This window comes from Helianthus annuus, chromosome 7, assembly GCF_002127325.2.
Source record: "Helianthus annuus cultivar XRQ/B chromosome 7, HanXRQr2.0-SUNRISE, whole genome shotgun sequence".
In the NCBI taxonomy this organism is placed as follows: Eukaryota; Viridiplantae; Streptophyta; class Magnoliopsida; order Asterales; family Asteraceae; genus Helianthus; species Helianthus annuus.
Window position 1 is genome coordinate 2,565,107 of NC_035439.2, and position 20,235 is coordinate 2,585,341.

Here is a 20,235-nt window from a genome sequence, read left to right on the forward strand (position 1 = left end):
CATATAAACTTAGATTATCTAAAGTATTTTCTTTACTAAGTAATAATCTCTAAAGTTATAAAAATAGTTAGTTTGACTAAATAATAACATATGAATATTGGTTAATTAAAATATATGAATTTGAATCTAAACGTGTATTTAAAAGATAGTAGTTCGACAATTCTTTTCTTTTAAAAGATCATGAGATTTTAAATGGTAGTTAAAACGTTTTGGCTTAGCTATTTGTTTTGTTTCTGTTTCCTATGTCGTCTTACGGAATGGTCGAAAGTGTTTCATTCGGAAATCCAGATTATTTAAATTATTCTATTTTTAGAATATAACTTTTCAAAGTTAGAAAATTAGTTCTTTTTGTCCAATGATGATTTGCTATGAAATATGATAAACTATTTTATGTTGATGAAGTTCAAACATTCAATAAGAAAATAGCTTCGCCAAGTATCTTGTTTTAAAAATATTAGCATTATTAAACGTTGTTCAAACTATCCAATGGTCATTACTTTTTGATTTGTTCAAACGTTTCATTTACAAACGAAAGGTTAGAATTTTTCTATTTATACGAATACTAGATCATTTAAATGGTGTTTTAAAATAAGTCCGTTTATACAAGATAAAATTCTTTTTATCATCATGGTCAACCATGTATCAGTTCTCTACGTCGGTCTTGTGTCGGGTTCGATAGCAGTTATGCATCTGAATGACTTTTGTTTCCATGTCAGTTTCTGTTACAAGTTCAGATCGGTTCGTATATCAGTTTTTGTATCAGTCTTGTGGCTTCATCAATTTTTAGCACTCATGTCAGTAACCGTTTCAGTTCAGTCTCAATTATGTTACGTTGTGTTTTGCTTCCGCTGATATGACTTTACTTGTACTTTTGATTTCTCCGTTACTGAGCAATTTTTGGCTCAGCCGTATTTTTCTTTTTGTGTTTTTCCTATTCGTTTTTTACAGGTAATATGGGATGATCTGGGATTTCAGTGAGGAGCGTTAGGAAGTTGCTGGCTAAGATTCCTTATTTCAGTAATGTAATAAATGTAATTAGGATCTTTTATTTAATGCTATGGATTGGTTTTTAGTTTTGATATCTGTAAGAGTGACACGTCAGCCCTATTCGGGTCGGGGTGTTACAAAAACGCTCTTTTTGTTCAATTAGTTAACATTTAGATAAGCATCCTATAACAATTATCGGTATTCTTGTCCACATAAGCTCAACTTATCAGATGTAATCATGGCGAGGGGATACGATTAGTGTATGATTTATACTTACCGACCGGTGTTCATCCACACACGACACATTCCCGTATCAAGGTATGCACGAGAGTTCATCTTACCGGTAGGTGTACCGATTATCATCTGTTTGACCGTATAAAAGAATGTGAGAAACTCACTTATTTTGTTTGGAAATAAGCCCTATGTGATAGAATCACTTATTGATGAGGAACTTGATTTTCAGATGCATGAAGGGTACAGGAGCAAGTCCGTGAACAGGTCAGTACTTTCGTGCAGCAAAGAGACGAACTTGACTCCCGGATAAATGTGATATATTATCACTTATTTTGAGGGACATGTGATTGTTGATCACTTATTGAGGTCGTATGCAATATGTACACGTATTATAGTATCATGGAAGATCTAGACTTGCGTCCCCGTTATTTTTCGGTAAAAGATACAACCATGATACCCAGATGATAAGCAGCATAAAGACCGAATATCTCAGAACCTCGGCAATCTCTCAAACGAAATTTCGGTACTAAGACCATATGCCAATGAATGGTTCCCACCTGGTCTTCAGTCGATTAAGATTTATATCACCCTGCACACTTTAAAATGATTGTGAGCCTACCGATACATCTTATATAGAGCTGCTTATCGTTTTTCAGTTTAGATTTAAAGAGGTTTGGACAGACCACTGATGTACTATCTATGACACCTCGTATTTTCAATCTTTCCATTTTTGGCAAGTCTACTTGTACTTTCTATTTTTGTAAGTTGTACCTTTGTGGTATTTGGTTTTATTCCCAAATTGTACTCGAGACTTGAAATCATAATGAAAGTGCATTATTTTATTCATATTTGTGTTTGAATACTATGTATTGTCAAAACAATTAAAAACATGATAAACTATGTTAAACACGTAAAAACAGTGAAAATACATCTTAATCCCAGCTCTCAAATTCATCATTTCCAAGAGATTACCCTAAACCGTACAAAAATCGGGAGTTTATACGTTAATTCGGTAAAAATATCAAAATTTGGGTTAAAATAATTTTTATATTATTTTGTTAATATTTTAAATAAGTAAACTAATAATTAAAATTAAATGAATAAATATTTTAAACTGAATTTTTATGATTTTTGATTATTTTGGTTAGTTAAACTAACCTGGTTAGCTAAATCCTGGTTAAATCAGCTAACCAGGTTAAGTTTATCAAAGGGCAGCACTAACTGAGTTAGAAAACTCAGTTAGTGACTAACCCAGTTAGTCAAGACTAACTGTTATTAAAAAAAGGGGTTGAACCGCGTGGGACAAGAATCGAACTCGAGACGCTTCGGATAACAAACAACCACTCAACCACTCGGCCGGGCATGCCACATCCGGCATATCTTGAACCCAAATTACATTTAACATCACATTTAATGCGCCAAATTTAAAAAAAAAAAAAAAAGAAACCGCCACCCCTGTTCTTCTTCGACTTTAGAGTTGTTTACCGGAAATCTGGTGACCTTCCATTACTTGTAACCGAAATCAACAACTCCTATATAAACTCGACCCACTATTCATACTCGGTCCTTTCACCCGATCATCGAAGCAACCCGAAACCGAAACCACCTTCGTCGCCGGAATCCTGCATCGTCGCCGGAGAACCACCACCCACCGACTGCCGCCGTCTGCAACAGTCCGGTATTCTTTTCTTTTCGACTTTACGTTTTCGATTCCGTTTTTCCTATTTCTTTTATAATTACAGTTTCCGTAATATTATTATTATTATTATTATTATTATTATTATTATTATTATTATTATTATTATTATTATTATTATTATTATTATTATTACGTTTATTATTATTATTATTACATTATTTTATTAGATTTAATTATTAATCTAAATTATTGATAATCAGGTTTATTTTATAAATATTAATCAAATATATAAAATAATTCCAAATAATTATATTAAATCAGATTTATTTATAATCTGGATTTTTACTTTAAATAATCAGATATATTAATATTATTATTATTATTAATAATCAGAATTTTATTTAATATTAAATCAGAATTTATATTTTTAAAATCAGAATTATTAATTTATTAAATCAGAATCTATACTTCAAATTCAGAATTATTATTTTATAACAATCAGAATTATCATTTTATATATATATATATATATATATAATCAGAATTATTGTTTTATATATATATAATAATCAGAATTATTATTTAAATTATTATTTAAATCCGAATTATTATTCAGATTTATTATTTTATATAATCAGATTTATTATTTTATTTTATCTAAATCATAATTATTATATAATAAATAGATATTTATTTAGATTAGAATTGTTATTTTATATATATATATACTCAGATTTATTATTTCAAATCAGAGTTATTAATCTATATTATTATTAATATTAATCGGAATTATTATTTATAAAATCCAGAATTATAGTAAAAATATTTATAATATTTTGGTACAATTAGTAATATTATTTTAGTATATAAAAATCAGTATTTATTTTTCTCACTTATTTATAAAACAAATTGACATTTATTTCATTAAATACAAGATATATAAAAATAAGGCATATTATTATTATTTCACTTTAGAAATGTTAATATTATTTTTATAAATGCCTTGTTATTTAAATAACCTCTAAATTCCCACTATTTAACAAATCCTCAAAATTAATAGGGTAAATCTCTTGTGCACATTCTCTTGGGCAATCTCTTGTTCTTAATCTTTTCCAAGAAAAACGCAACGCAACCTAAGGTGAGTATACATGACCCATTTTCTATTTTATCACATTTTGGGTGCTGTATGCATTTCTATATCAAACACACTATGTTAAACATTTTTGCACCCTCAATTCACATTTCATGTGAATCTATTTGACTCATGTTAATCACGTTATGCTACTGTTAAACATTTATGACTGTGTGTTCATTAACTTTGCAAGCCTCCCCTAACAATGGCAGCGCTGTAGGTTGAGAAACGCCCCTCCCATAATATTATGGGTATTGTTAGGTTTATTCTATGTTACTCATTTACCACCCTTCTAGGGTTAGGCTATGTTAATTGCGTTAAACTTTGGTTTGAACACATAGATATCATCGTTACGAGTATAACTGTTAATATGAAATCATGTAGTCACGTGGATTTGAGCATGTTAATCTATTTCAAACATATTATACTATATTCAAACTTGTGTACTCGCCAACATGTTTTGTTGACTTTATTTTAAATGCATACTGCAGGATGAGGAAGTCAAGATTTGAAGAAATGACTAGGATGGCTTAGAAACCCACATTACAATAAACTATGTTTGGTGTTTGTTATTTCCCTTTTATGACATTTTGTATGAAACGTTGCAATTATAATAAATGAAATTTAATATTATTGTCACATGTAGTGTTATGATGTTTTGAGCAATTTGTTCGTCTCATCCCGATGTTTCCGCCATCGGTTGGGGTGTGACACTATCATTTTCTCTTTTTCTCGCCAGGAAACTCATTTTTTGTTTTTCTAATGTTTTTGTGTTTTTGACATTTTTCGATGTTTTTGAATTTTCAAATTTTTACTCCCCTTAAAATCAACAAACTATGATAAATTTTAAAAACACAAAGGTATTTACAAAATGATTTTCCGATGTCAGATTAATCATATTTTACCTCAATGTCGTTTACCAAAATTAATTTTAATCAGAAATGATTTATCGAATTTTGGGAAAATGAGTTGGCACGTCGGTAAGCGGTGTGGACCATGACAACATTGACGAGTTTCATAGTCAAACAATCACGTGTGAAGTGATATTTGAGATCAACGTGTCTGGCCAAAGAGTGTTGTACTAGATGATAATAATTCATAAAGCAGCTTAAAAATCGACAAGTATAGGAGAAATTAGAAATTTAAAACCGTATCCTGCAACTGTTTCATGCATTGCAAGGAATCTGAGCACTCTACCAAGCTGGATATCCACCCGGTGTGGACTTCAAAGCCGATTTTTGTAGCTACTGAGAAATCTCTTCACAGCAACAAGATCATAAACCTTTGGGTCCGGCTGGTCTTCCACATTGCACCAGCGAAGGTCTTTGTCTTTCTCTTTCAGAAGTAGTGTGCGGTTGCTCAATCCATGCCAAGGCATCCGCACACCCGGTTGGTTTGTTCAACAACACATTTTCTTCAATTACACCGCGAAGAAATGTACACTGCACGTTCATCTTGTTGATTTTGAACTTCAGACGTGCTGCAGATGCGTACATTTTGATTGAATCTATCCCGGGGACCCGATTAAAGCCATTAACAATCAAACTTTGGAATGATTTGCATTTTGTGGAAGCTTTTCAATCTTCTCAACAGACAACTCTGTTTCCCCTTTCTTTTTCTCTCCATCAAAGGCAACAATTTCTTCTGTCGCATATCTTGTGCAAGGACGCTCCACTATCAACAATCTTACGACTATCGAAAGTTCCTCCTGGAACATCCTACACACTCACTCAGAGATTAGTTGGAGAGGGGGACCCAAGCCTTCATAGACTTGGGTTGCCCCTGAGAATCAAGAAATGTAATTTCAATTTCTTGAAGGTCCTTAAATTGCAAGCCTCCCCCTGAATCCTCGCCTGTTTTCGGTTTCCAAGCTTGTTTCCGTTTACCGGATTGTGTATTATTTACAGATTTAGAAATCTCTGGTTTTAACGGTTGTGACAAAATTGGTTTCCTTTTAACAGTTTCTGGTTTTAAAGCCTTTTCGATCACCTTCACATTTTGACGTCGTTGTTTTGTTTCCTGTTCTTTAACAGTGTGTTTATCATGTTTTGGAGAAACAGGACGACGTTGTGAGTGACCTTGTTCAGAGGGGGCTCTTTCAACAAAATTTGGTTTGGGCGAGTTTGTGCAGTCTTTAATGATGTGCCCAAACTTCCCACATTTGAAACAAGTTCTCCTTTCAACAAACTTAGGAGAATCTGATCGACGACCTGACGTAGAAGTTGTAGACCCAGAGGTACTAGCTTCACACCCGTTTGTGTGTTGGGTGTAATTGTTATAACTATTACGTTTCAAAATGTTGACTTTTTGTACAAAACGGTATTTGATCTATTTTCAAAAGTCTCCACTTTATCAATACCTTTGGAGGCCACAAACTTAACGTCTTTTGTTTTCTTCTTGTAACGAGCTCCTTTTGAATCAACCTTAGCCTTTGGCTTTGGAGCTCGTTGTTGTTGTTTACCCTTAAAAGCAATTGGTTGTTGCTTTGTCGGTGATTTCTGTTTTCCAAATTGTTTTCTGATTTCAGCCTTTGGAATTGGATCACATTGAGTTACAGTAACTCCCGGGATCGTCTTTCCCAAAAACTTGCTTGTGTTATCTTCAAAAACTTTATCAATCAAAGATGGATTGACATTTTTCATTGGAAAATCTTTGTCAGAATAGATTTTATCATCACCAACAAGAGTGTACAGCAAATTCACACTCTCAGACTCTTGTGAGGAAGTGGACGTGGACTCGACCTAAACAGTCTTAGCATGTTTTGCGGGAGGATCACATAGAATGTGATTCTCAAGAGGTATGTCCTCTTCTTTGATAACCACATCAAACTGGGCTGAGTTAGTATCATCGGATTCATCATCTGAAGAATCAACATCCTCAATAATGACTCGAGGATCCTGATTCTGTTCAGCAGTTACAAATGTATCTGCTGACGCATCCGAATCTGATGATACTTCCTTCGTGTATCCAAGTCCGGTCGCAAATTCCTCAATGTCTAAAGGAACAGATGGTTCAAAATGAGTTCTATTCTCCTCATCAGGCAGTGCATCGTAATTGTGTCTAAGAGGTGGTGGACATTTCTTATATCCAATGCATGTGACATCCCTTTTCTCTTTCTAAACATCAATGATGTGATCCAACACATAACTAGAGCTTAAATAGCTGTCTAACTTGAATCGGATCGCCTCACTTTCAGTTTTAACACAAGCCATTTCCTTTTGCATTAACTCGAGCCTACTGATGTAAAGGTTTTTTTCAGTTTGTTTTCTTGAAACCATTTTCGTTAGCTCGGTCTTATCCTTTTTTAATGTTTCGATCACCGATTTAAACTCCTTTTCATGGTTTTCATAAAACATGTTGGCTTCTGTGCATTTAGAAGGATCCACGATCAACTTTTGGTTGTGGATAAATGTCACATCATACTTGTTTTGCAAAGCCTCATGTTTGCTTTGCAAATCACACCACTTATTATCTAGAGAAACATGTTTGTTTTGCAAGTCAAACAAGTTAGCATTTAAAGCATCATGTTTGCTTTGCAACTCAGACATATTAGCATCTAAATCAGCACATTTAACATTTAAGATAGCACAATTATCACAATTAACAACAGTTGGTTTATCGACACATACCTGACTGGAATCACTCTCGGATGTTGACTCATTTGCCTCATAATCAACAACCTCCCTTGTTGATTCACATTCAGATCCATCCTCGCTTGAACTTGAAGTTGAAATATCTTCAACTGAAGTTGAAACGTCTTCATCTGAACTACTGTCATGTTCGTCTTCATCTGAACTACTGTCATGTTCGGAACTGTTATTATTTCCCGAGGATTCACCATTGCTGGCATCTTTGACAATTTTAGCATAAAATGCCGTTTTTGTTTGACTACAGTTCCTTGGATCAAGAGATGATGCTGCTACAGTAGAACGATGGCGCTGTAAAGCAACTGGTGGTAATGGATTTCCATACAAGTCTGTTGTTCTTTCCGGTTGGGGAACTGATTGTATTGGATTTCCATATAAATCGGTTGCTAAGTCCTTTCTCGTATACGTTTTATTTGATGGTGTGGGAGACTCGGCCCATGAGGGAGATAAACACGTGTTTATATACTTGCTCTCTGTAGTTGATGGAGTACCCCACCAATTCGGATTCATTTTGGATGTCTATTGATGAAAACTGAACGGGACTCGACGAAACTGTTGTTGTCGACGAAACACTTGACTAAAATCCAAAATCAACGAAACTGAATGATGATTGATGTCGACAAACTGAATGAATAATTGGGTTCGATGAAACTGGATTCTTATTTCTGGTCGACGAAACAGTTGATGTGTGATGATCGACGAAACTGAAACCTTTATTAAACAATCGACGAAACACTTTTGTTTTGTTTAATCGACGAAACACTTTTGTTTTGTTTAGTCGACGAAACAGATTTAAGTGTTAAGCGACGAAACAGTTAGGTTGAATGAAGATCGACGAAACAGGAAATTGTATGGCGAAACTGAATGATAATTTATGTCGACGAAACAGGATTTTGATTTAATCAGCGACGAAACTGTTTGATCGACGAAACAGATTTGAAATCTGTTTGATAACGACGAAAGTGAATGATATGTGTTTATCGACGAAATTGAATGTGAGTTAATTGTCGACGAAAGTGATGAACTTCTTGATGTCGACGAAACCCAAAAGTGAACTTGACGAAACTGATGTGATCTTATCTTTTGGTTAGATTTTTTTTTTCAACAAAACCTTATCCTTCTGACAAAAGGCCACAAATTTCAAACCTACACCTTACTTTAACAGTTTTCGTTGACTTTAGTGCACAAACAAATGAAATGATATTTTGAAAATCAAATCTTATCAGACTAAAAGGTATGGTTTGGCTCATCCCCACGGGGATGAGCCTCCACGTAGGCGCGACGTAGGCGGCTAGCATGGGATGAGCCAAAATGAAGATGGAGGGGGATAGAGGATGGGGCCCCACCACATATTTTTTATTGTTTAAGTCATTTTAATTGTTTAATTTTTATTTCTTTAACTTTTATTTTTTATAAAAAGTATTTAACATTTAAATAAAAATACTACATAAAGGAAGATAATAAAATCCATTACATAAAAAAAATAAAAATTACATAACCTAAAAAATAAAAAATTACGCTACCTAAAAAATAAAAAAGACTAGATTTAAAAATTTAAAACAAACACACTACTCGTCTTCGTCTTCGATTAAAATCTGTCCCGCCCGTAGAACAGCGTTTGCGAAAAACATCTCCTCTTCGTCATCCGAAGACGAGGGCCACCAAGGATTAGAAGCCATTGTGGGTAAAAGGATATTTTTTTTTATAAAAGTAGGGAGAAATTGGTATAAAAGTGAGAGGGTTTTGGGTTGAAAGTGGGGAAATAATATTGAAAGTGGGTGATTTTATAGGAAAAAATGAATTTTTTTTTTTTTTTATTAAAGAACTAGCCGTTCAACGGCTATATGTTTTGAAAATTGGGGCGGCACACCCGGCTGGAGGTTGCCGGTTGTGATGCTTGCCGGGCCAGGGGCCGGTGTGGGGGTCCGGCGCCGGGCCAAGCCGGCCCCCATACCTTCTAGTCTCACTTGTGAAAATTGGTGAACCAAAATGTCAGACACACCTTACCAAGACACATGTGTTTACCAACCATACACCATGCCTTGTACCCTAAATTCAAACAATGATATTGTATTTTAACAACAATAATTCATGCACAACTTTAAAGATCAAAATCAAATAATTTATGAAGAACGATAAGAACTCTTTGAAGATCCTAAATAACAGTGACGAACTCGATGGGTTTTCCAGTCACCGGAAAAGTTATCGAATACGATTTTGCTTAAAACTTCAATAAAAACCAACTGTTTAACCATGTAAACATGTAAGACAACAAGGTTTTTGTAAGAACTTATAGCAAAACAACAAGTTTAATCAGATTTTTAGCACATTTTCAGAAAAATACAAACTTTTCAAGAACAAAATCTGAAAAAATCACAATAAGATACTTGTTTCAAACACGAACAATGTTTGGTTTTAAACAAGGAAAAGAACCAAAGCTCTGATATCAATTGTTGGTCCCGTTTTTCCGGTGGATCGATAACGAAAACCTATCCTTGTTTATCACAAACACGGTAACGGGTGCGGAATCCCCGTGACGGTGCAAACCAAACACAGTTAATAGGAACACGCGTAACCAAAAGATTCAATATCTATTGATTAGGGATGAGAACGATACAAACATATACAAACAATGTTTACAGACTCTCTCAAAGTCTCACAGCTCTCGTCTCTCATGTCCAAGTTTCACACAGAAACTAGCAGATGTATTTATACTAAACAGACACAGATAATGACGAAACACAAAATAACTCGGCGAAACAAACTTGGGCCAGATAATGGGCCTTGAAGAAGCCCAACAGGCGACGAAACAGGGGCAGCCCACGGCGAAACACCATAGTCGACGAAACACATTCAGTTTCGTCGACCATGCACATGCAGATGTGAATTTGTATGCATTTTCAACTAAATGACATCACAGTGATGATGTCATGGTGATGTGTCACCTGGTCTTGGTTCGCGGCGCTCCGTGCTTCGCGTGTCGAACTCTGGGGCGCACGACGGAGGAATGTCATGACGTCGGGCTTGAGCCGGACCTAACCGTGTCGAAACCAAGTCGAACCGAGCCGAGTCGAACCAAGCCGAGTCTCGTCCACACAAAGTGTATCAACAGTTTCAATAAGACTGTATTCATGCTTGTTTTTTAACTGCTTTATTCCAAATCACTGTTAATGCATGTTAGTTGTCATAACTTGAAACCCGACAAAAGTGAAAGACTGTCCATCACATAGTCAAACAGACTTTCCTATGAGTTATGTTTTACAACTAGTTTTTGCCCCGCCCGCGTTGCGGGGCAATAAATCAAATATTTCTCTCTCATAATATGTATGTCTGTATAGAGGGCAAAATCGTAGTTATATTTTGAGCCTGGAGGCAAAATCATAATTTTAAACTGAGAGCAAAATCATAATTTTGAGCTTGAGGGGGGGGGGGAATCATAATTTTATTTTGAACTGTGGGAAAAAACGTAATTTTGAGCTGAGGGCAGAATTGTAATTTTAAGGTAGAGGGAAAACCAACATTTTATTTTGAACTGCTGGCAAAACCGTAATTTTAAATGAAGGGCAAAACCGTAATTTTAAACTTAGAACAAAATTAAAAACGAGTTTTTGAACCAAGGGTAAAAACGTAATTTTAAGCTAGGGGCAAAATTATAAATTTATTTTGAGCTGTGGGCAAAAACGTATTTATAAACGAAGGACGAAAGCATGATTTTAAACTGGGAATAAAATTAAATTAAAAAAAGGTTGGTCCAATGGGGGAGTGCCAGGCAGCTGCCTGGCACTATTCCCCCCAACTTGTAATTGTAAAACTGAGAGCAAAATCATAAATTTGAGCATGGCAGGGGGGGATCATAATTTTATTTTGAACTGTGGGCAAAAACGTAATTTTGAGTTGAGGGCAGAATCGTAATTTTAAGGTAGAGGGAAAACCAACATTTTATTTTGAATTGGGGCAAAACCGTAATTTTAAACTGAAAACAAAATTAAAAATGAGTTTTTGAACCAAGGGCAAAAACGTAATTTTAAGCTAGGGGCAAAATTATAAATTTATTTTGAGTTGTGGGCAAAAACGTATTTTTAAACGAAGGACGAAAGCGTAATTTTAAACTGATAATAAAATTAAATTAAAAAAAAGGTTGGTCCAATGGGGGAGTACCAGGCAGCTGCCTGGCAGTATTCCCCCTAGCTTAAAACTTTATTTTGAACTGTGGGTAAAAACGTAATTTTGAGTTGAGGGCAGAATCGTAATTTTAAGGTAGAGGGGAAACCAACATTTTATTTTGAACTGGGGCAAAACCGTAATTTTAAACAAAATTAAAAATGAGTTTTTGAACTAAGGGCAAAAGCGTAATTTTAAGCTAGGGGCGAAATTATAAATTTATTTTGAGCTGGGGGCAAAAACGTATTTTTAAATGAAGGACGAAAGCGTAATTTTAAACTGAGAATAAAATTAAATTGGAAAAAAGGTTGGTCCAATGGGGGAGTGCCAGGCAGCTGCCTGGCACTATTCCCCCAACTTGTGATTGTATAGTAGGTAAATGTTAGACGTATTCAGTCAAAACAAGTGTAAACAGCCACTCAGCTTAACTGAATATTCTAGGTATGCATAGTTGTAAGGCTAACAAAGATCACCAAGAACTAAACATGTGTTGAAACTGAATAGATGAAAAATATCCAACAAAATCACAACTTTAAAACCAAAACCAATACCACGAAGCACAACATAAGGCACTAACAAAGTAATAAGCTCTCAAAGAAAACTTTCAAACACAACACTGGAAACCAAGAGTACGGTCCGTACGGATGTGTTTATAAAAAGCAGTCTTAAAATATAAGGAGAAATGATATGACCAACTTGACAGCTTCGATACCATCATCAAACTACTACACCGGAACCTGCACTAGCTTTGACATGGGGACAGGCTGACAGTGCTACAACACATTTTTTTTTAACTTGACTTGTAATCTAGAAGATTGAGGCATAACAGAGTAGCTTTAATCCTCTTACTATAAATACAACTGCAGGAGCTCAAGTTTTGGTTACCTTTTCGGCAATCTTTCTCGCAATATAATCCAACTCGAGACCTAAAAAGACTTACCTGAGAGGATGGGATGAAAGGCGTGTCTGGACATGCAGTTATACCATTTTTTGCAATTTAAAGTAGCAATAAGTTTCTTTGGTGTTTGAGTAACTGGTTATATTTATAAATTTCTGAATTAAATTATAGGAACAGATATGGATAATCAAATCAAGTAAAGAGCTGTAAAAAAACTGAGCTTTAAGCAACAGGTTATCCAATTATATGTTTAAAAATTACTCACTGGTAGTCTGTTCTAAAGCAATGAAATCGTCTCCGGGTAAAAATTAGGTCTAAATTTTGGCAAAAAGGAAGAAAAATTAAAATGCGTTTGCCGGGAGTCGAACCCGGGTCTATTGCTTGGAAGGCAATTATCCTAACCGTTGGACTACAAACGCTTGATGTGACATTAACAATAAGTACTGAAAATGATTCTTAGTTTGATTGAATCTACTTCAAAGCCAAAACCAGTTTTTATTTGAATAATTCTGAGGCTTCCTAGAGTTGAAAGCAATTTTTTTTTCTTTACTTTCTGCATTCTTCATCTTTACGTGAATTGAATTATGTGAGTCTTGTGTGAGAGTTGAGTCATTTTCAGATTCGAAGTATGGCTTCTTAGAAATCATCAAGCTAAAATGACCAATTTCCATCTAACTATTATTTAACAACATGAAAGATAAAAAGCACTTACAAACCAGGCAGTGTTATCGCCAAGTTTTGTAGATATCCGATGTTTCTTCATCATCATCGTGATTCAAACAAAAAAGGTTAGAGAAAACCAGTAATCCAATGCATCAGTAACATTTATTAGTCTTTGGTAATTAATTAATTTCTATAATTGGATTTGCTGTTGGTCAATTTGACCTGGCAGCATGTAAGCTCAGTCGTAAAGGTGTTCAGTGGTGTTTAATATATTTCAAAGAAAAATAAGAGTCAACTGGATATGATTAGGCAGAATTTGGATACGATTAGAAAAGGGTCGTACCTGAATTCTTCTTAAACAAGTAACCTGAGCAAAACCCATGTAGCATGTTCGTGTAAACGGGTTAAATGGGAAAGCATTGTAATTCTGCCATACAAATTGCAGAAGCCTTTAAAACAGAACAATAAGACTTGAAGGCGTTATGCAAATCACAGGTTCAACTATACAATCTCTATACTTAAGCGAAGTTAATTCTATAAGTATCGCTTCATGATTCCTTTATTCCCAGTTGATGAGGTATGCCTTGTTTGTCATAAGGCGTGTTTGGATTCTTTTGGGGAGCATGCAGCTCATTGTAGAGAGCTCTCGGGGTTCAAATACCGACATGATTTGGTTAGGGATGTCCTTTTTGACATATTCAGGTGCGCTGGTATTTCTGCTAAGAAAGAGACACCCGTTAATTTCTTAACAGACCCGTTGGAAGGGAGATCTACCCTTTGACCAGCCGACATTCTGGTATTTCTGCTAAGAAAGAGTCACCCGTTAATTCTATAAGTATCGACTCATGATTCCTTTATTCCCAGTTCATATCCAGGTTTCAAACACCAAAATATGCACAAGTTATCTTGAATAATCCCATGCCATGCCTGCTATCATAAGTATATTCATATCTTGCATCATCAGTTTAGGGATTTCTTTAAATCAATCTTGCGATAAAATATAAGATCGTATTTCCTTCTTCTTGTTTTCATCATTCATAAACCAATGACGCGCCCCGTTGTAGAAGACACCAATCCGCATCATACACATATACCTCACTTCCCCAACAACTCTCCGAACATTTGATTTCAAACCTAACAACAAGAGGTCATGGGTTCAATCCTTGTATAGCCTGTTTTTCTGTTTTTTTTTTAAATCTAGTTCAAACCTCGCTCTGACCCGACCCGAAAATTTTAACGTTTTATTATGAAAATTTTGAACACCAAAAAATGGACCCATTGGAAAAAAATCTTGGGTCCACTAGGGCACCTAGCGCCTTTGATAACTATACAAGGATTCTTCTTGTGTAAAGATATGAAGCATTCGACTAAAGAAAGTCCATCATATTCATATGGCAGTTAGTTGCAGTAAATAAGTGCCTTGGACTGCTCCCAAATCAGTTGACTGAACCAATATTCAAGCCTAACAAAGATCACCAAGAACTAAACATTTGTTAAAACTTGATACATGTAAGGATATCCAACAAAGTCACAATGTTCAAACCATAATCAAAACCAGCAAGCACAACATGAGGGACTAAAAAGAGTAACAATATTTATTTCTAGCAGTCTCAAAACATTAAAAAGATCCACTGATACCATTGGAACAAAGACCACTTAACAAAAATATAACTATAATATACAGATGAGTAATATAGCATATGGATTGTAAGTTATATGAAAGGGTAAATACAATAACACACGAAGAACCCACCTCAGGACTCTTCATTGCTTGCCTCTTCCTCTTTGGTCTCTAGCGAATGGGGAGATACAAGGCTTTCCACATATAAAGGGCCCCACAAGAACGCCCGACTGTGGCAGTACAATGTTTCATAAATCAGGGGCCCCTCATATTGAATGTAATTCGTCAATAGTCTAATGCCGTGCACAGCGTCATACCCATTCTCGCATGCATCCCCAACGACTTCCCACGACTGCTTCTTGAAGTCTTTCATTGCCCATACCTTACAAGGTGGAAGAAACGAAGGATCAAACATACAAAGACAGTCTTCTATAATCCCGAAGCAAATTGATGTGCGTAGTCGACCAAAATAAAATTGGTATGCATCATCAGGTTGACGGATTTTCGAAAGCTCCTCATCCATTAGATGAAAGGAAATAATGGCATCCTTTTGTTTTGATAAACTATTATATGTGTTGATGCACGGAATGTCTGTTGACTGCGTCTACAAAAAGTCTGAAGTCAATATTGGTCAATAGGGGGTCAAAGTGTAAATTTTAGGTTAAACATAGTTAGGATCGCTTATTAGTCATTGTATTGTCTTGGACCGCTTTTGTGACATGAATCTGGATCGCTTATGTGACAAAGGATCTGGATCGCTTATATGGCATGTCACATAAGCGACCCTGGATCTCTATATATAGGTCAGAGCGGTTCATAAGTTGTAACAGTGTATGTGTGTGCTACGGTGCTGAAACTCTGCCAAATTTTCATCAGAAAGCAATAGAAAGAAAAGGAATTGAAAGGATAAGCTGTTGTAACTTCATTTACGTTGATTCCTCCTTCGTACGTGAAGATGAACTACCTTGACTGACTTTTAGGGTCATAGAACGGTCCAACAAGTGGTATCAGAGCTCAGGACGAGGAGTTCATACTATGACAGCATAGATCTGCAGAAATCTCTCTTTTCTACTCACTTTCTCTCATACTTTTTCAGTTTCTAGTGGTTCCAACGGTCAAAATTGACTGAAATTCGAGTATAAAGTGTAAAACTCACTATTAACAAACCCTAGAAAGAATCAGGTGATAATACGGACTAAAAATGGTAAAAACTGGTTAAAAATAGTCGATCGCTTTTTCGGACATTAGGATCGCTTATTTGGACAATCGGTTTGGATCGCTCGAAATTCAGCCTTAGGATCGCTCGAAATAACAGTTTGGGTCGCTTTTTCGGACAATTTTACCATTAGGATCGCTCGAACGGAAGTATCTTGGACCGCTCGAACGATCATATTCTGAACCGCTCGAACGATCACGCTTTGGATCGCTTATTTGACATTGCTAAGCCACTCGAACGGACACATTCTGGTCCGCTCGAACGAACATAGTAGGATCGCTTTTCTGACAAATTGTGGTTCGCTCGAAATTACAATTTGTGGTCCGCTCGAAAGGACATTTCTTGACTTGCTTTTCTGTCAAGCTGTACAAACAGGATCGCTTTTGTGGTTCTGTTATTTTTTTTAAATCAAAGCTTTTCTAAGTGTTGTCTGATTTTGCAGGTACGTTCACGATGGATGATATGTTCTTGAATCCATTTAGTGATATGTACGCATTCACGGGAAGTTCAGGAAACAACGATTCGACATCGAACAATACGAACGAGAATCAACCTAAAGAGAAAAAGAAAGAAGCTTGGGAGTCCGAAAGTGCATTTAGAACGTTTAACAAACCTCCTAAGCTGATGGCTATAGAAGATTACAGCAGGTGGGCAACAAAGTTTGAAGATTGGTTGATGGCATTCACCTTTCCAAGCTGGAAAAGTATGAAAACTGGATATGTTAATGGAAAGAAGAATGGCGAAGCATTGAGATCAGCTGAAGAAATTGAAGGTTTTGTCGCCGAGCAAAAGTGTGTGGCATTATTGTTTCAATCGGTGCGGGAAGATATCATTTCGTTGATAGACTACTCCAATGCTAAAGACTTACGGGAAAAACTCAAGAAAAAGTGTATAGGGAGTAATGAGATTATAAAAAATAAGACGAAATTGCTTAAAAAAGAGTTTGACATGTTTAGTTGTCTTAAGAATGAATCGGTGTGCAAAATGATTGAACGGTTCGGTCATCTAAAGCTGGAGCTTGCACGACATGACATCACTTATCCAAATGAAGAACTTGTTGACAAGTTATTTGATTCATTACCTGATGATATGGATTGGAGGTATTATGCGTTGATGTTAAAGAACACTATTGCTCCAGCAAATCTGACTCCAGATGTGGTGATTGAAAGACTTGAGAGTCATGAGCTAGAGTTGAAAAAGACGTATAAAGTCAATCACTCATCCTATCAGCAGAATCTGGATCTGTATTATCCAAAAAGCTTGATCCCAAAAGCTACCTCTCCGAAAACTGCATTTTCTGCTGAGAATGTTTCTTCAGCAAACAAAGAAAGTCAAAGCAGTTCAAGCAGCGGAAGCCACAGTGGTTATCACAGTGGATCTACGTCTTCTGCAAATCATTCTGATGCGAAGTTTTCTTGTAACATCGCGATAGATCTAAAGAACGCACAGAATTTTGATGAAGAGTCGGCCAAGCAACAAATGGTTTTTCTGGCATCTGTGCTAGAGTCCTATGAAGGTTTGGTGGCTGGAAAGATCGGGAATACAAATCTGACAAAAGAAGACTATGATCAGATAGACCCCGAGGAAATGGAGCTTATTGACATTCGTTGGGCAATGGCAAGTGCTGTTCGACGTGCTCAACGTTTCATGGAAATTACTGGGAGAAAAACGATTGGTGGTCCGTCCACAAAGTTGGGATTCGACAAATCAAAGGTGACATGCTTCAAGTGTAAGCAGAAGGGTCACTTCAAACGGGAATGTAGAAATGCGTATGCTGATGAGTCAGAGAATCCATTTCGAGACGACTACTACAAAAAGGCAATCTACCATCAGAATAAATCCGAGCCGCCTAGATTGAAGCAGTCTGATGATAACAGAGATAAATCAAGGGCTTTGGCAGTGATTTATGATGACGAGGGGTATGATTGGAGTAAAGAAGTGTTACCGGAAGAAGATGCGGTTGGTTACGCATTCATGGCAAATGATGATGAACCAATTCCATGGAAAGAAGATAGAACAGAAGAGCAAAAATATTGTTATCGAAAGATGATTGCTGAAAACAGAATTTTGAGGATCTCTCGTGTTTATCTGGAAGCAAGACGAGCAAATAGATGGGATCCAGATAGGGAATGTTATCTGGATTGTTATGGAAACATTGCGATTGATGACAGCACACTTGATATGGAAGCTATAATCAAGGAGATTAAAGAAGATGATGAGTATTGGCAGCACAAGTGGTGGGGAACACCAACGTCAAAGATGATTGAAGAAGAAAAGGAGAAAGAGAGAAAGGAGAAAGAAGAGAAAGAGAGGAAAGAAAAAGAAGAGATTGAGAAAGTAAAGAAGGTTGATACTGGTTTGATTGATACTACACAGGAATTGACAGCTGAGAACCTGGGAAATATGGCTGACAAGGTGCTAGCTGCAAAAGCACTTGAGGTAGATCCTGTTTCTGTTACTGAGTCAAAGGATCAGGTTAGTCAAAATGTGTCAATGAATGTGTCAGGTAACAAAATAGATGGAAATGCTGATTGCAAAAATTGCACTAAACAATGCAATTTTTGTAGCACTGTCATGTATCTGAACAGTGAGAAAATTAAGAATCTGACAACGAAGGTTAGAAATGTTGAGGATCAGATTCTCAGTCGTGACAGAACAGTAAAATCTTCAACTGAACGAATCAAAGAATTAACAACTCAAATTGAAAATGATAAAACTGAACGAGAGAAAATTAAATGTGAAAATGAAAAGTTAATTCTTGAGAATCGACAAATTTCTGAAAAGTTTGAAAAATTAAAAAGCATTGTCAAAGATAGTGATGATCGAAATGGTAAAACGTATAAAGAAAATGAACATCTGAGAGCTGTTTTGAGATTAAAAGAAGAATCAATTAACAAACAACTGGATGAAATTGCTAAACTAAAACTTAAAGTCCAAGAAATTGAAATTGAAAATGAAAGAATTCAGTTAAAATTAAACAGCTATAGCTCAGCTAGCTTTGTTTTGCAGCATATCGTTCCCAAACCTATAGGGAAAAACAAAGCTGGTGAGGATGTGTTTTCTGATGGAACGGGTGTAGGGTTTCACAAAGTTCCACCGCCAATTTTAGACAACTACACGAAAAAGCAGTCTAGTTTGGTGGAAATTGAGGAAGAAAGTGATGTTACACTTCCTGGGAACATTGATGTCACGTTCACGTCTTCCAATGAAGAGGGTGTCCAAAATGATGTGGTGAAAAGTGTGATAGACAAAGTGCTTAAGCCGGATTGTGACACTTCTGAGGAGGATGGGTGTTTTCTAGATAAATACATTCCGAAGCAAAAGTCCAAAAACAACTTACATGATGAATCTGATCTTGTCATGTACAAGATGTCGGGATCGGATAAGTTGTTTTCGGATTCTGAGTTTCCATTAGAGAATGTTAATTTGAACAAATTGACAAATGTTTTCAAACTGGTCGAAGTCGAGTTGTCAGCAGTGAACGATCTGAGTCGAAAGAAAGAGAGGGTTTACAACAAGAAAACTGTTTATCCACCACGTTTTTACAATAACAACAGAAACAACTGGTCGGGTGGTTATCAGGGGGGTAAACCATATCAGAAAAGAAATGTTTCAAACAAGAGGTTTGTAGAAAAGAAAGAGTTTGTGAACAGTTCAAGTTCACTTGCTGATGAAGAAAAGGAAATTTTTACAAAATCAAACAAAGAATTTTTTGAGAAGAGAGCTTCACAGGCTCAGTCTGAAGGCACGAGTAGGGTAGTTGATACTCGTACTTGTTTTAGATGTGAACAGGTTGGTCATATTGCACGAAAGTGTACATATGTGAAGCCTAAGACTGAATCTGTAAAGGTTCAACAAAAGAAAGTTGATGTGAAGGGTAAAACACCGATGTATGTTGAGAAGAAAGTTGTTGGGAAGAAAAATGTTCAAATTGACAACTTGACAGTAGAAACTGAACCCGTAAAGAAGTTGGTAAATCAAAATGATAAATTTTATAAGAGGGTTGCAGTAGCTCAACAGGTGTGGAAACCTAAAAT

At 35.9% G+C, this 20,235-nt stretch overlaps 1 protein-coding gene and 1 non-coding gene across 2 annotated transcripts in view; both read right to left on the reverse strand.

The window, feature by feature from the left end:
* Nucleotides 1-8,149, reverse strand: part of LOC110869328 (zinc finger MYM-type protein 1-like) — a 31,686-nt gene extending 23,537 nt beyond the window's left edge. The window contains exons 1-2 of the mRNA XM_035975685.1: nucleotides 7,622-8,149; nucleotides 6,947-7,108 (exon numbers count right to left, since the gene is read on the reverse strand). Of these exons, the coding sequence (XP_035831578.1) occupies nucleotides 6,947-7,108; nucleotides 7,622-8,149 (690 nt within the window). The remainder of the gene's footprint in view (nucleotides 1-6,946; nucleotides 7,109-7,621) is intronic.
* A 4,896-nt stretch (nucleotides 8,150-13,045) lies between these two features.
* Nucleotides 13,046-13,117, reverse strand: TRNAG-UCC. Its single transcript has one exon. It is a non-coding gene; the product is annotated as a tRNA-Gly (tRNA).
* Between the last annotated feature and the right edge of the window lie 7,118 nt (nucleotides 13,118-20,235).